At 47.2% G+C, this 16698-nt stretch overlaps 1 protein-coding gene across 1 annotated transcript; it reads left to right on the top strand.

Annotated features, from left to right (window-relative positions):
• The first annotated feature begins 202 nt into the window (after positions 1-202).
• FAM180A (family with sequence similarity 180 member A) lies at positions 203-16605 on the top strand. Its single transcript, XM_002686969.6, has 3 exons — positions 203-507; positions 11703-11803; positions 13305-16605. The coding sequence occupies exons 1-3, from the start codon at positions 432-434 to the stop codon at positions 13647-13649; spliced, it is 522 nt and encodes a 173-aa protein (XP_002687015.2). The 5' UTR covers positions 203-431; the 3' UTR covers positions 13650-16605.
• The last annotated feature ends 93 nt before the right edge of the window (positions 16606-16698 follow it).

Here is a 16698-nt window from a genome sequence, read left to right as displayed (position 1 = left end):
TACAGGGACAGCAGCCAGCTCTTTGCCGGGCTCTCTAACAAGTTCTGCGAGTCTGTTTGTTAAAGAAAAATTCCAGTGGGTGCATCCAACACATGGAACTCAAGAACAGAAATTATATTTATCCGCCCCACTGCCAAAGAGATCACATGCCCAGTGAGTCACTCCAGATGTGCTCAAAAACAGAGTCTCTCTGTGGAAGCCCAGTGCCCCAATCCCAGGGAGAGTAGGAGTAACAGAGGTCCCACTCCTGTCCTCCCCAGGAGTAACAACCACTCTACCCTTGGGAGGCAGGAGAGGGCGTCTCCGCACATCTGAAGACGGAGGGGTGGTAAGAACCTCACCACTGGCCTGGGAGGACCAGGACAGGCATACCTGTGGCTCCTGGGGTCCCCTTGGGTTCGAGGGCGACGTCTCCCTTTTTGGAGGAAAAGATGTGTTGGAAGACACTGCTGCTTCTGCTGCTGTATTCCGATGCTCAGGCCACTCTGTCTCACAGGTGGACCAGGGGTGAGTTGTCTTTCCTTTATTTGTTTGATGCTTATGATTCTTTCTTGAATATCATTAGGAATCTTGAGGGGTGGAGGGAACAGAAGGAAATTAGAAGCCCTGTGCCCTCCTTTGATCTCCTCTCTATCAAATGCTTTATGCTTCTCAACAGGCTAGAAGGTGTTAGAAGGTGATGGGGGAAATGACACCCCAAAAAATCAAAGCCACTGAGAAAATGGGATTGAGGTGGAGAGTGCAGAGAGCATCCCTCCCTGACAGGCCGGGGAGAAGGTCATCTTTGTTTTGTAGAATGTGGACAGACTCCTGCAAGTGCCCTCCAGGCTGCCAGCTGGGCAGGGCATGGGGAGAGCAGGTGCCCAGGGCTGATGCTAATATGATGGCAATGGGGGTGCTGGCCGGCCAGAGTTCTGCTCCCTGGGGACGTGGCGTGTCCACGTGGAGGGCTCCACACTGCTTCCTGAGCAGGAGTGGTCACACCTTTCCAGCTGGAGACAGCTGGCCCAGCAACAGAAGAGGAATAGTAATCCCCTCAGCAACCTCGTGTCTGCCTGGCTGCTCCCACCCCGGCCAGGCTCCCCTGGAAAGGAAGAAGCCCAGCAAGGCTTCTCCCCACGGCCGACTTCCTTCCCCTCGGGACGCGGCTCCTCAGAGCTGGCCTGGCATCTTTTTCTGGTTCCCGTGGGCAGACACTGGCAGCACCTCTGGTCAACTAAGGTTTATCACTTAGGAAGCGAGGGGCCCATCACGCTGACCACTGCATGCTGATCTGAACTGAAATCTTTCTGCTGCCTAAAGTCAGTGAGATTTCTGTCCTGGAAAGAACTGGAAAAAGAAGTCAGGTTCGCTGGTATTCCCAGAGATCCAAAATGGGGTGAAGACGGCACAACAGCAAGGGGATGAGCCCCCTCTGGTTCTCAAGGAGAGAGTCAGGGAAGGAAGAAGGGGCCAGCTGGGGCACGGAGCAGCATGGAGCAGGTGGATCTGATATGGGGAAAAGCAAGAGTCAAGGCACTTATTAGGGTTCTTACTCCCTCACTTGTAAACCTGAGATTAGGGACTTGTCAGTTCTCTATACTGGGCTGTGAAATGATTCTTGTCTATGGGGTCGTACAGAGTCGGACACGACTGAAGCGACTTAGCAGCAACAGCAGGGACAAATAATTAATGAAGCATTTCCCCCTTTTTTTTTTCTGGTAAACATCACCCACACACACACACTTCCCTGCTCATCATGTGCACAAACTGGGGGAGCAACACTTGGAAGCACAGAGCAAAGAGACCTTGGTGTTGTGTTCTGTCGTTTACCCCTGTGTGACACTGGGCCTACCTTAATTTGCCTATTAAAAAAGGATGATAATATCCACTCTTCCTAACACACAGGCTGTTAGAAAGCCAAATGAGATGGTTTGATTTTTTTTTTTTACGAGTCTTGTAAATACAATATAGCTGCATCATGAACTGCAAGGAACTCAAAAAAGTTCTGCCTCTAATTGGCTGTGTGATGTCTGGCAAGTCTCTTGACCTCTCTGAGCTTTAGTTCATGAACACATAACATATTATAACATATGTTATAACATAATAACATAATATTAATGTTAATAACAACATAACATAATAACAAAAAGTGACCCTCATTGCGTTGTCATGTGAGGGTCATATTCAAATATGTAAATAAAACGCTTCCTAGATAATGAGGAGCTATATCAAGGTCAACTATTACCTACCACTTAAAAAAATTTCATTAAAGAAAGTGTGAGGTTCTCAACAGAAAACCTACAGGTTCTACAGCAACATCCAGAGAGCAGTTGCTCCGGCCCTCTAACTCACTCTTCCCTGGGGAAGGTCTGCCCTCCCCCCACCCCCATATCGATAACAATCTATGTAAAGACACAAAGCCAACACAGCTGAAATAGAGGCCTCCATGAGCCCGCTGATACTAAGTGTTGGATTAGCGGTTCATGTCAGCGTTCAGAGCCAACAAATGATATGGGAGCCCTTCCAACCATCATCAAGTCTTCCATGCGGTTGATTTTTTAAAATTCATTTTTAACATTTTGTCTAATCATGAAAATAATCCACAGTTGTCATTTTTTTAAGATGGAATGGGAGTCACACCCGAAGAAAACCAATTTTTCCAAACACATAAACTGTCTCTTTCACCTTCATCCTTACCCCAAGCCCACCCCCACCTCCACCGCCAGGCCTAATTTAGAAGAATCCCCTATGGAAAGAGTCGGAGGGCGACTTCTCCCTACAAAGTCCTCCTCCACCCGTCCCGCAGCACCACCCCAGCCTCCACCCTCCCCCTCCGCCTGGCCCCTCGGGTGAAAGTGGAGAAATAAACCCAACAGGAATACACCCTGCGGCAGGACATCTTTTTTCCCCTACCATTCTCCCCGCCTCTCCCTCAGACACGCTCTCTAGGATTCCGCCCTGGGAGGTGGCTGCTCCAGCCTCACCGACTGGATTGAGACTAAATGGCTCACCTGTGGTTAGCGAGGCCTCCTGGAAGTGGACACACCTGGCCCAAGTCCTCATCCCACCCTGTCCTGCCGGCGCATCACTTGAGGGACTGCAGGGAACCTAGCCAGTCTTAAAAAACAGAAAGAAATACATGCATGAATTCCTATAAATATTTAATTTTTATTCCATATACATGTTATTTCTTGTTTAAGTAGTTTCATAAGGAAGGTGGCTCTTCGGTGTCCTTTTCAGCTGTCCAGTTCAGTGTTTTGTGGATTTTCAATCATGAATGTTCTGTGGAGGGAAGGGCCCCAGGTAGGGACTGACTCACTGGTCCAGCATGACCGAGTAGCCACTTCGTTTGCTGCATGTCACTGCATTTATGCAGCTGTTATTCTGAACACTAACAGGTAGGAAAACTGGAGGAAGGGAAGAAGTTAACACGCCCCCAGATCCCTCCGTTGAAAGCCTAGAGCTCGACCTCACTCCTGCGCTCAATTTCTAGCAGCAGAGCCTTGCTGTCCTCATCCGCGCCTCTCCATCCCTTCCAGGTGCTCCCAGCATTCCCTGACTCCACTTGGGTGGTGGGGCTCCCCCTGGGCGGTGGGGCTCCCCTTGGGTGGTGGCATATTCTGGCCAAGGGGAGCCAACTCACAGCAGCCCTTTCAGAGGCGCTCCAGGAAGACGCCCAGCACAGGGACTAAGATTCTGGCTTCTTCAGAATAGCACTGTGTTTCTAAAGGCAAGGTTTCCCAGCCAACCTCTGCCCCCCATCTAATGCCTGATGATCTGAGGTGGAGCCGATGTAATAATAGAAATAAAGTGCACAATAAATGTAACGCACTTGAATCATCTTGAAACCATCCCCCGCCCCAGTCCATGAAAAAAGTGTCTTCCACGAAACCAATCCGTGGTACCAAAAAGTTTGGGGACCGCTGCCTGAAGGGCTGGCCCAGGAGCCAAAAAGTAAATGACATCAGTAGGATTTGGCAAAAGATCTTTTATAAATGAGGGCTTTTCCTTTCCACATCCATGGCTGTTTCCATAGAGTCGCTTCAACTGATTGATGAGAAATTTGAGTCCTTCCCAACAAGGTCTTTGGCACAGATGCTGTACACAGTTACACAGAAGCCACAGTCTTAATACCGTTCTGTTTGTTTGCTTTTTTAACCTATTTGAGAGACGGGAGGGAAGAAGAGATTTCTGTCACACGTTATAAAAGTCAACAAGAAGACCAGGCTCAAAGCAAAAATAGGCTCTCCTGTTTAGGCAGGCTTCCGCCTGCAGGTCTGGGCAAGAAAGCTTGAAGGAGCTAAGGCATAGAGAGCAAGGCAGGTGCCAGTCTTGACTGAAATAATTAAAAGTAACTTCTCTGGTGTGAAGAAAAGGGAGCCTTTCTTTGCTGTTGGTAGGAATGTAAGTTAGTGCAGCCACTATGGAGAACAGTACGGAGGTTCCTCAAAAAATTAAAAATAGAGCTACCATATGATCCAGCAATCCCACCTCTGAGAACATATCTGAAGAAAACTTTAGCTGCAAAAAATACACGCACCTCAATGTTCATAGTGGCACTATTCACAATAGCCAAGACACAGAAGCAACCTAGATGTCCATTGACAGAAAATGGATAAAGAAGATATGCTACCGATATACAATGGAATACTACTCAGCCATAAAAATGAAATAATGCCATTTGCAGCAACATGGGTGGATCTAGAGGTTATTGTAGTAAGTGAAGTCAGACAGAGGAAGACAGATATCATATGATACCACTTATATGTGAAATCTAAAATATGCTACAAATGAACTTGTTTACAAAACAGAAACAGACACAGAAGACAAACATGCAGTTACTAAAGGAGAAAATGGGTGGGAGAGGGATGAATTAAAAATTTGGGATTAGCAGATACAAACTGCTGCTGCTGCTGCCAAGTCACTTCAGTCGTGTCCGACTCTGTGCAACCCCATAGACGGCAGCCCACCAGGCGCCCCCGTCCCTGAGATTCTCCAGGCAAGAACACTGGAGTGGGTTGCCATTTCCTTCTCCAATGCGTGAAAGTGAAAAGTGAAAGTGAAATCGCTCAGTCGTGTCCGACTCTTAGCGACCCCATGGACTGCAGCCTACCAGGCTCCTCCGTCCATGGGATTTTCCAGGCAAGAGTACTGGAGTGGGGTACCATTGCCTTCTCCGCAGATACAAACTACTATATATAAAACAGATAAAAATAAGGACTTACTGTATAGCACAGGGAACCATATTCGACATCTTATATAACCTATAATGGAAAAGAATACATGTATTTATGTGTGTGTGCTCAGGTGCTTAGTCATGTCCGACTCTTTGCAACCCCATGGACAGAAGCCCACCAGGCTCTTCTGTCCATGGAGTTTTCCAGATAAGAATACAGGAGTGAGCTGCCATTTCCTACATCTGAAGATCTTTGGCTTCTACTCTCAGGGAGATGAGAAGTCACAGAAGTTCCCCGGCAGAAGATTGATATCATGGAACCTATGTTTTCACAGAATTGCTCTAGTTGCTTTGTTAAGAATACAGTGAGGTGGATGGACTTCCTTCCAGTGGTTAAGACTCCGTGCTTCCATCGCAGGGAGCATGAGTTTTATGCCTGGCAGGCAAACTAAGATCCCTCCTTGTGTGGCATGGTCAAAAAAAGGAATGCAGTGAGGATGCTGATGGCAACCAAGGATGGAAGCAGAAGCACTATTAGGAGAAATGTTCACGGTTTAGACACCTGGAGGTTAGCAGGGATGTGGTAAGAAGTAGCCAGATCCCAGGTATGTTTTGAAGGTAAAGCCAACAAGATTTGCTGATTCGTTGGGTGTGAAATGTGAAAGATGAGAAAAGGCAAGGATGACTCATGACTCCCAGGTTTGGGCTTGAGCAGCTTCGAGAGATGGAAAGACAGCAGACAAAGCAGGAGAGGAGGAACAGGTGCGAGGGGTGGTGGGGACTGGCATTGGGTCAGGCATCCGGAAAGACAACTATTACAAATCCAAAAGGAGATTCCCATAGGCAGTTGGGTATCTAGAAATCTGACCTGGAAATACAAAGCAGACAATCAGTACGGAAGTCAGGGTGGTGAGGAGAGAGGAGTCTCGCATCCTGACACAGGCTGAAGCCAGGAGTCAGCAATACGAAGAGATGGATGAGGAGTAAGAGCGGCCGGCAAGAGAGGATTTTTTTTTTAAGCAGCAGCAAGCAGCAATGTGTTTTCATGCCAATTTGAAAACTCAGTAGAGAAGGGAAAACTAATGATGTGCGAGAGAAAGGTAGAAAGGTGAGTGAGTCTTTATTGGAGACCTGATCCAAGGCTCTAGATGAGAGCAGGGAAACAATAACAGAAGGGAAGTCAGAGGATCCAGGCAAGAGGTGGGTAACTGGTATCAGGAGAAAGGAGGGGGTGTGGAATCATCTAGAAGTCAGAGGATCCAGGCAAGAGGTGGGTAACTGGTATCAGGAGAAAGGAGGAGGTGTGGAATCATCTATTTCATGCTGAAATAGAGTGAAAGGAATCAGGAAATGTGAGTAACGGTTAGGCAGCATTTCAGACCCCTCTTGAGAACGTTGTTGTTCAATTGCTCAGTTGTGTCTGACTCTTTGAGACCGCATGGACTGTAGCACACCAGGCTTCCCTGTCCTTTACTATTTCCAGGAGTTTGCTCAAATCCATGTCCATTGAGTCAGTGATGCCATCTAACCATCTCATCCTCTGCCACCCACTTCTCCTCCTGCCTTCAATTTCTCCCAGGATAAGGATCTTTTCCAATGAGTCAGCTCTTCACATCAGGTGGCCAATGTATTGGAGCTTCAGCATCAGTCCTTCAGTGAATATTCAGGACTGATTTATTTTAGGATTGATTAGGTTGATCTCCTTGCAGTCCAAGGGACTCTCAAGAGTCTTCTCCAACACCACAGTTCAAAAGCATCACTTCTTTGGCACTCAGCCTTCTTTATGATCCAACTCACATCTGTACATGACTACTGGAAAAGCCACAGCTTTGACTATACATACCTTTGTTGGCAAAGTGATGTCTCTGTTTTTGAATATGCTGCCTAGGTCTGTCACAGCTTTTCTTCCAGGGAGCGTCTTTTAAATCCATGACTGCGTCGCTGTTTGCAGTGATTCTGGAGCCCAAGGAAATAAAATAACTTTGCATAACACATTATAAATCAAAGTTAGAGATCTGTTTTAAAAACATGTGTGATTCATTTAAGAGTATGTTTTACACCATATGCATTCATTCATTTCTAATTAACTACAAGTATACTTCCTGTAGGACCTCCCTGGTGACTCAGACCAGGATCTGCCTGTAATGCAGGAGACCTGGGTTCAATCCCTGGGTCAGAAGATGCCCTGGAGAAGGGAATGGCTACCCACTCCAGTATTCTTGCCTGGAGAATTCCATGGATGGAGGAGCCTGGCGGCCTACAATCCATGGGGTTGAAAAGAGTCAGACATGATTGAGCAACTAACACAGACAACACACACACACGAATGAACACACATACACACCCTGTCAGTGAGATTGGAGGAGTTTTTGTTCACCTGGTTTTTGGTTTTGCTTTGTTATTATTAATTTTTAGTTTGTATTGAGTAGAGTTGATTAACAGTGTTTTATTGGTTTCAGGTGTACAGCAGTGATTCAGTTATACATATACATGTATCTATTCTTCAACTTTTTTTCCTATTTAGGTTCTTACCGAGTAGTGAGCAGAGTTCCCTGTGCTATACAATAGGTCCTTCTTGGTTATCTATTTTAAATATAGCAGTGTTGGGTTTTGAAGCCCATGAAACCTGGATTTTAATCTCAGTCCTTATTACAAACCAGTTGGGTGGCCGAAGGCAAGTTCCTTAGCCTCCAAGTTTCTTCATCTATAAAATGGAATGTGAACACTTACCTCACAAGGTACAAAAAGCCCCCTGCCCCACACGCACCGTCAAACAGCCACAGCAGCCTGAGCGGTATGTGCAGAAGTAGGGCATGGGAGGAGGCAGGGAGGGGCCATCTTTGAGATTCCTGTGCTCCCCACACAGACTTTCTAAAGCAATAACCAGCCCCAGGCCAGAGGCTGACCTTATTTCTAACAATCTTCCCCAAACTGTTATTATTTTAAAAACTTTAAGAACAAGGGCTACTGGAAACAATGTTTCCATTATTAAACACAGCTTTCATCAGGAAGCCTTTTCTTCCCAACTCTTGAGAATTAGTGGTCCACCAGCGAGTCTGCACCTTAAAGGAAGTGACTGTTCCGGGGGAAATAATTGAGTGAAGAAAGTGCAGGTCTGAATAACTTTAGGGCTCATGCTGGGACCTTGTTCCCTTCTCTGCCCTTCCCCTGCTGCTGAGTGATTTTTTATTTTTTTTAAAGAGAACAAGACCTTTCATTTCACAATCACAAAGAAGACATAAAGAAGTTGCTCTCAGATCCTCGAAAAGGGGTTTCATGGTCAGAAGAAGACATAGCCCACATCTGTTCCTCCTCCCGCCAAGGAAAGTGCAGCCCTCCTTGTGTCTCCATCTCTGTATCCGAGAACACAAGGGTCTCGGTCTCTTCAGTTCAGTTCAGTTGCTCAGTCGTGTCTGACTCTTTGCGACCCCATGGACCACAGCACGCCAGGCCTCCCTGTCCATCACCAATTCCCGGAGTTTACTCAAACTCATGTCCATTGAGTCGGTGATGCCATCCAACCATCTCATCCTCTGTTGTCCCCTTCTCCCGCCTTCAATCTTTCCCAGCATCAGGGTCTTTTCAAATGAGTGAGTTCTTCGCATCAGGTGGCCAACGTATTGGAGTTTCAGCTTCAGCATCAGTCCTTCCAATGAATATTCAGGACTGATTTCCTTTAGGATGTCTCTTTCACCTCTTCAGATGCCCGCATAAGGCCCTGTCAGATGGGAAGCAGCTCTCAACTCTAGCAGCGCACCCACTGCTTGGCAGTGGGTCTGGATAACCCAGTGGTTACGGACCCTGCCTGTCTTTTGCAACACCTGGGAGCTGTCAGGAGTCCCGAAGCCTACATCCATCCACCCCAGAGATGCCTGAGAACTGGCCTGGGAGGTAATTTTGGGCATTTAGGCCTTTAAAGTTTCCAGGTGATTCTAAGGCATGGTCAAAGTTGAGAACTTGGAGTGGCCACTCAGCCTGGCCAGCTCCTTCTACACAGCCTTCGGTCAAGCACCCTCTGATTCTCAACCCAGGCTGCCATTCGAAGCACCTAGAAAGCTTTCAAAAAGTTGACTATCCCAATCACACCCTAGTCACTTCAATCAGAACTTCTCCGGGTGCCCTGGGTGACTCTCACGTGGGGTCAAGCTTGCTAACACGTGGAGTAGATGCCTTGTCCTCTTCAGCTCCACAGGCAGAGGCCGCAAGTGAGCAGAGGCTCACTCCAGCCCTAAAATCTATGCTTCTGTGGGAAAGGGGCACTTTTCTGGCAAAGAGAACAAATTCTGCTAAAATTCTGGGCGAGGAACTACTGTTCTGGAGTTCATAGGCTCTGTCCCCCAAGGTGGTCTCAGGAAGTAGGGCTGTCCCTCTGCCCGTCCAGGTCCCCTTCCATGTAAGGATCCAGTCTGCAACATCTGCATCTTGTGTGCACCCTGAAAGCCTGCCAGGTTCTCCACCAGGCAGACAGAAATCTGAAAAAGCATATTTATCCAAGCCCCTGAGGAACTTGTGGGCTAGATAATAAATGGATTACAGAGACGGCAGTATTACAGCAGTTCTACAGCCAGGCAGTTTTTCCACGAGGTTGGGATCCTACCAGTGAGCTTTTCAGGAAATGTCGTTTACATCAAAGATGTTTCACTGTTATCACTTCTGATAGAAATCCTTCTAAATGCTTCTGCAGTTCCCTTCTTCAACATTGTACTCTGGACATCACTGGACCCTTCGCTGATGGCCCAAGGTCACCATATTCAAGAAACAGAGCAATAGTGTATAATTATGCAAATTGTGTTTTGCACAACTTCAGGGGATTAACCTTCCCTTGAAGTCTCACCAGTTTTTATAGCTACTCGCCCAGTTTTCTGGTAGATCACAACCAAGTGTCTCAAAGAAGTGTCCCATTTTTCTTACATCTGGCAGTGGGCTTGCCAATCCTTTCTGCACCGTGTCTTGGGACATGGAGGGGCTAAGGGGATGGATGGGGCCACCTGCTTCTAGCCTGATGGATCCAGGAGAAGTGCAGTTTCTAATGACTATTCCTACAGTGGGCTTCTCGTGTGGCTCAGTGGTAAAGGATTCACCTGCCAATGCAGGAAACTTGGGTTCGATCCCTGGGTCAGTCAGATCCCCTGGAGAAGGAAATGGCAACATACTCCAGTACTCTTGCCTGGGAAGTCCCATGGACAGAGGAGCCTGGCAGGCTCTAATCCATGGGGTCACAAAGAGTTGGACACAACTTAGTGACTAAACAGAAACAACAATTCCTATAATATTCTGTCTTCTCTTTCTCATGTCCTCTGTCAGCTCCTCATTCTTGGTCCTCTCTGCCTCTAGCAGTTTGCCCATCTTCTCCCAGCTATTCCATCTCTATGCAGCCACTGAGGAACTTCTGTGTCAAGTCACTGATTTTATATCCAATGTGTTTCTGAGTCAAGCCCTTGGCGCCACACACCCCCAGAGCCAGGGTCAGGGTCTGTGCAGCTCTCTTCCTACACGTCGTCACCTGTGCTTAGATTCTTGGCAGCCCTACTCCAGGTGGGAGGGGAGTAAGGCAGAAGTCTGAGTCTGGTTCAAATGGTTGTCAATAAACATAAACCAGTACACTTCATTCTGATGAAGTGCTGAAATGTGCAGTGTTAGTAGGGAACAGTAGTATTAGGGAGCTGTTTGTTGAATTGGGGGTGGGGGTGGGGGGTGGTCAACTGTTTGCTCATCTCTTTTTTTATTTGTATTGAAATATAGTTGATTTCTAATGTGTTAGTTTCAGGTGTACAGCCAAGCGACTCAGTTATATGTATCAAGATTCTTTTTCTAGATCCTTTTCCATTACATGTTATTACAAGATATTGGGTATAGTTCCCTGTACTATCCAGTAGGTCCTTGTTGCTTATCTATTCTATATATAATAGTGTGCCTCTACTAATCCCAAACGCCTAATTTACCCCTCCCCTCCACCTTTGGTAACCATCGGTTTGTTTTCTACGTCTGTGAGTCTATTTCCATTTTGTAAATAAGTTTCATTTTATTTTAGATTCCACATATAAGCAATATCATGTATGTTTTCCTCTGACTTCCTTCCCTTAGCATGATCATCTCTAGTTGCACCCATGTTGCTGCAAATGGCATTACTTCATTCTTTTTGATATCTGAGTAACATCCCATTGTTTATGTATATGTGCCACTTCTTTATCCATTCATCTGTCAATGAACACTTAGGTTGCTTCTATGTCTTAACTACTATAAATGTTTTTGTTCTAACATAAAGGCCCGTGGGGATTCATACTCCTTAGACATACATATTTTTCAAAACTTTCTGAAATGATTCTGATAAGAAGCCAGGTTTGAAATTATTGGTGTGAAATAGTAACCTCTGATATGCCTGGGACTCTCTGGGACACAGCAGGGCGGTCTGTCACCTCTCCCCCTCTGCATCCACCGCCACTCGGAGTCACTTTCAGGAATGGCTGGCTGACCTTGGAGTTCACCCGCGGGGAAAAGCCAGTGCACACAGCAAGCTCTCAAGCTCACTCTTAATTTCTTGCAGCTGTGCTCTTCCCTGCCGCCTACCGGCCAAAGAGATCCTCAACGCTGCCCTTGAACCCCGTCCTGCAGAGCTCCCTGGAGGAAGTAGAACTGCTCTATGAGGTAGGCAGAGGGCAGAATGAGCAACCCAAGTCACGGAGAAGGCATTGCTCCTTCTCTGTGGTTTTTGGAGGAGTGACCTGAGCCCCTGACAGTGAGTGGCCTCTGCTGCCTGGGGAACCAGACTAGACTTGTGTGTGGAGGTCCCAGAATCCTGCCCACCTCAAAGGCAAGTGGTCTTCGTACTCTTCTCTCCTGTCCCACCTGTCATCCCAGGGATGGACAACATTAGGAATTCAGTGGAGGCAAAATTAGAGATTTAGACTGGGCTCAGAGGTGCCCCTACCAGCACCCAAGCAGCAGAACAGGGCAGTCTGCCCCAGCCAGGGCTTTAAGCCAGGATGGGTCAGCAGCGCCCAGACAATGCCACACCTGTTGTCTGAGCGGAGCCGAGTCTTGGTAACCTCACACAGGGAGAGCCCCATTTTCAAGTCTGGGGCCACCCCAAAGGCTCTCTTCCTCTGCCTCTCACACCTCTGGCACCACGACCCCACTTCTCCTCCCGACCACGGTGAATTTCCCAAGGCCCCGTGGTTTGGTTTAGGGGTGAAAATGCAGGCTCGAGATCTGAGCTTTAGTTCAGCTTCTGCCACCCGTCGGCCATGTAACCTTACATAAGCCACCACGTCTCTCTGGACCGTAGTCTCCTCAGCTGTTAAACAAAGGGCTCCCGTGTTCACCCAAGTGCCCCTTCTGCCTTGAGGTCCTCAAAGACCAGAACTGTCTGCCTGAGAAGGAGACAGCCTGCCGCAGCCACGTGGCTGAGCCAGGCAGCAGATTTCAAACCCTGCCTCGGGGAACAAACTGGAAAATGCACAGCCTTTGCCAAGACATGAACATGGGAGTCTGAGGAACAGATCTGCTTTAGGAAGATAACAGACAGTAGCATGGAAAATGGGTCAGAGCTGGGGAAAGCCAGAGACAGAGGGAAGAGTCAGGACTTATTAGATTCCTGATACGAGCCTGACACAGAGCAAATGACAGACCTTACCCCTACCCTTAAAGAACAGGTAACAAACGAGGACAGATCTCTGTAACCCACCTAATTCCTAGCACAATTCTCTGTATCCTTTGAATTCCCAGATTTTGATTTTAAAGTATCCAAAACAGTCAGTTTGTGCTGCAAAAGAGTTTTGGTTGGCAGGAGGGAGAAAGGAGAGAAGGGGGTGACTTGGGACACTGGAAACAACAGTCACTTAACAGTGGATTGAAGCAGGCTCAGTGTTAGACGCCGCCCATATTTGTCCTATTTACTCCTCACACTATCCCAGTGAAGTGTTCTTAACCACATCACAGAGGGATACAACAAGGCTGAGAGAAGTAAAGTAACTCATCCAAGGTTACACAGTGGGAAAGTCAGACCCGGGACCCAGGTCTCTTGATTCCGAAGCTCTTTGTGAGCCACCTCCCTTACATGAACACAAGTAATCGTGAATCTGGTGATGCTATGTCCTCAATAACCATGGGTGCCTCATGCCTTTCCACATCCCGTGTTTCTCCCCAGTTCCTGCTGGCCGAACTTGAGATCAGCCCTGACCTGAAGATCTCCATCAAGGACGAGGAGCTGGCCTCCCTGCGGAAGGCCTCGGATTTCCGTGCCGTCTGCAATGACGTGATCCCCAAGAGCATCCCCGACATCCGGCGGCTGAGTGCCAACCTTTCCAGCCGCCTGGGCATCCTCAAGAAAGAGGACTTCGAAAGGACAGCGCTGACCCTAGCCTACACGGCTTACCGCACGGCCTTGTCCCAAGGGTATCAGAAGGACGTCTGGGCCCAGTCCCTCCTCAGCCTATTCCGTGCCTTGAGGCATGACTTGATGCGGTCCTCAGGTCCGAGAGCATCTCCCTGAGGGACTGGCCTGCTCCAGGGCCACGGAGCGGGGACCGGCATACAGTAATCCAGAAATTCCTCATTCTCTACTCCATTTACAGAGACCAGCCACAGAACACACACTGCCAACTCAGAGCTGCAGAGATCAAATAAGGAATCCTGCTGCTCTTTGCCCCTTGTAACTTCTTGATAAGCGAAAGATTGTGATTTATACCATAATGTGACCTGAGATGGAAAAAAAGGGCTGCGATGGTAATTCAAGATGCCTCCAGAGGGTGAATGGTTGGCCTGGCGAATTGCAGCAGTATAACATATGCTTTAACACTGACTGCCCATGACACAAACACCCAGGAGTGAGGAAAGAGACAGGAGAGACATCATAAAAGTTTGGACATGACGGGAAGGTGGTGGGGGGGGACAAATTTCTTTGGTCCTAAGAGATGAGGGTGCTGGATTGAATGAACGTCTTTCCAAAGTTCTGTAATAAGATAAAAAGAAACTAGTGTGTGTGTGTGTGTGTGTGTGTGCGCGCGCGAGTGCGCGCCAAGTCGCTTTAGTCTTGTCCGACTCTGTGATCCCATGGACTGTCACTTTCCAGGCTTCTATGTCCATGGAATTCTCCAGGCAAGAATGCTGGAGTGGGTTGCCATGCCCTCCTTCAGAGGATCTTCCCGACCCAGGGATCGAACCCGCCTTTCCTGTGTCTCCTGCATTGGCAGGCGGGCTCTTTACTGCTAGCACCACCTGGGAAGCTCTAAAGAAACTAGAGCCATAGCCAAATAAATATATTGTTAACCAAGGGCCTACTTCTCAACTTTTTCAAAAGCCCCCAAGAAGAATCAGTCAGAAAATCAGTTATGACTTATATACCAAGTTTCTTCTTTCCTGAAGGCTGGTCTAATTTAGCAGAGAAATATGGAGGAGGCCCACAGAAATGCTACTGTAATGCCTTGCCTTTTGAACAGAGAAGCCAAGCTAATGCAGAGAGGGTCATCCTGACAAGAGAGGTGGCACCCATGCCCTGGTCTGTCTATTCTAATGCTACAATTATTGAGCAGCCTCAGAGAATTAAGTGCACCAAATAAAAGTGATTTTCAGATGACAAAATGTTAGCCCTTCAAATGCCAAATCTTTCATTTCAGAATTATTCACTTGATATATTTTAAACTATACATATGAAATGCCTTACATTTTTATTTAGTATCTTGGAGACATCCTAGAGTAGGAGTTAGATAAGATCTAAGATCCCTCTACTTCTAAAATTTCCACCGTCATTTAACTATGAAATGTTACGGGGGGACACCTGCACCTGCATTGTCCAGTCTGCTGGACTGCTTGTATCAACCCTGAAAGTTCCCAGGCTTTGTTAACTCTGAATCTGGTATATTTCTGCAGCCTTCCTCAGAGTCAGGCTGTAAGAGTGCACTTTCCTCTGCTACCAACATAACTTGACCTTTGCAATTTGTTCTTTCTAACTGGCCATGGCCTGAAAGATAAGATTGCAAGTCTTTTTAGCATTCTATGTTAAAGAAGAGTTAATCCAAGAAGGTCCCTGCCAGGAGTAAATCACCTCAATTCTAATTAAGATTCCTCACCAGCTCAGAGATGTTTCCAGCTTCTCCAAGGTTTACGACTGGGTTCAAGAGGCTAAAATTGCAAGAAGTCTAATCTTTGAATAAGCGAGGACTCACTGAGCTAAATCTGATTCTGAAATGGGTTTTTAACAATTGTTGTTTAGTGATGATGAAAGCTGGTCTCGACTTCTTTAAAATCTTTGAATAAGGGAGCCTACCTAGCAGTACAAGCTGCAGGATCTTTTGAAGAAATATCAGGATGAAGAAATATGTATTTATCATCAAAGAAAAGTCTCATTTTGCATCTTCACTCTCAGGCTCAGAAGACTAACCAGCCAGTCTCTCGTTCTCATTCCCCAGTTATACATTTTGTACACCCCCCAGATACAGATTCTGATATATACCTTTCCATTCAATTTCTTTCTAAGAACACATGTTCTCTTTGACATCATCACTCCACTTGTCTCTTTGTGGTCATCGGTGTCTCTGCTGCTCTGTCTTTGGGTCCGATTCTGATATCCCTATATCCATTCCTCAAGGCACGTCTTGATTTCTTCTGGCTAACCTCTCACTGTCTCTGCCTGGCTCTCTCTGATGCTCACTGTCTCCTTCAGGGATTGCTGCTAAGTCTGCTAAGTCACTACAGTCGTGTCCAACTCTGTGACTCCATAGACGGGAGCCCACCAGGCTCCCCTGTCCCTGGGATTCTCCAGGCAAGAACACTGGAGTGGGTTGCCATTTCCTTCTCCAATGCATGAAAGTGAAGTCGTTCAGTTGTGTCTGACTCTTAGCAACCCCACGGACTGCAGCCTACCAGGCTCCTCTGTCCATGGGATTTTCCAGGCAAGAGTACTGGAGTGGGGTGCCATTGCCTTCTCCACCTTCAGGGATTGCTGTCTGATTAAAACAAAGGCAAAACAAAGGTACAGACAAGTTAGGCATTGCCCAAAACTTAGATTAGCCTCACAGCCTACCTTCAGCGTTGGGGCTTTGCCTGCATGAGGGTTGGGGAGGGGGTCAGCTGAGGCCTCAGTCCCTGGACACTGCGTACTAATCTGACAGTCAGTCCTGCATCTGCTCTGGGGCTCCATGCCTATGAGAATGGATCTAAGAGCTTTCCTCTAGTCACCAAGCAGAAAGGCCCACACTTGGTGCCCTGAGCACCATGTGAGGACACACAGCTGCTCCCAAGGGCAGGAGATCCCTGAATAGGAGAGGGTTGTTCTCAGGACTGGTGATAGCAGTGGCAGTTCATTCATTCACCCTGCCACAAATAAATTAAAGGCACTTTTGTACTGATAAATCGGGTCCAAACTTATGTGGCAGTCAACTGAAAAAAAAAAAAAAGGAACAAGAAGGACACAACCTTTTTAAAGACAAATGAAATTTTCATTTTTGTTACTAGATGTGTGCGTGTTCAGTCATTTCAGTCGTGTCTGACTCTTTGCGACCCTATAGACAGTAACCCTGCAGGCTCCTCTGTCCACGGGATTA

The sequence above is a fragment of the Bos taurus genome, chromosome 4, assembly GCF_002263795.3.
Source record: "Bos taurus isolate L1 Dominette 01449 registration number 42190680 breed Hereford chromosome 4, ARS-UCD2.0, whole genome shotgun sequence".
NCBI classification, from domain to species: Eukaryota; Metazoa; Chordata; class Mammalia; order Artiodactyla; family Bovidae; genus Bos; species Bos taurus.
This window is presented reverse-complemented; position numbering and strand designations above follow the sequence as displayed.

What these genes read in the sequence shown, in the direction of transcription:
- FAM180A (XM_002686969.6), top strand. Translation starts at nt 432, where the DNA reads ATGTGTTGGAAGACACTGCTGCTTCTGCTGCTGTATTCCGATGCTCAG. An exon ending in GTCTCACAGGTGGACCAGGG is followed by an intron (nt 508 to 11,702) that starts GTGAGTTGTCTT and finishes AATTTCTTGCAG; the next exon opens with CTGTGCTCTTCCCTGCCGCC. An exon ending in AAGTAGAACTGCTCTATGAG is followed by an intron (nt 11,804 to 13,304) that starts GTAGGCAGAGGG and finishes GTTTCTCCCCAG; the next exon opens with TTCCTGCTGGCCGAACTTGA.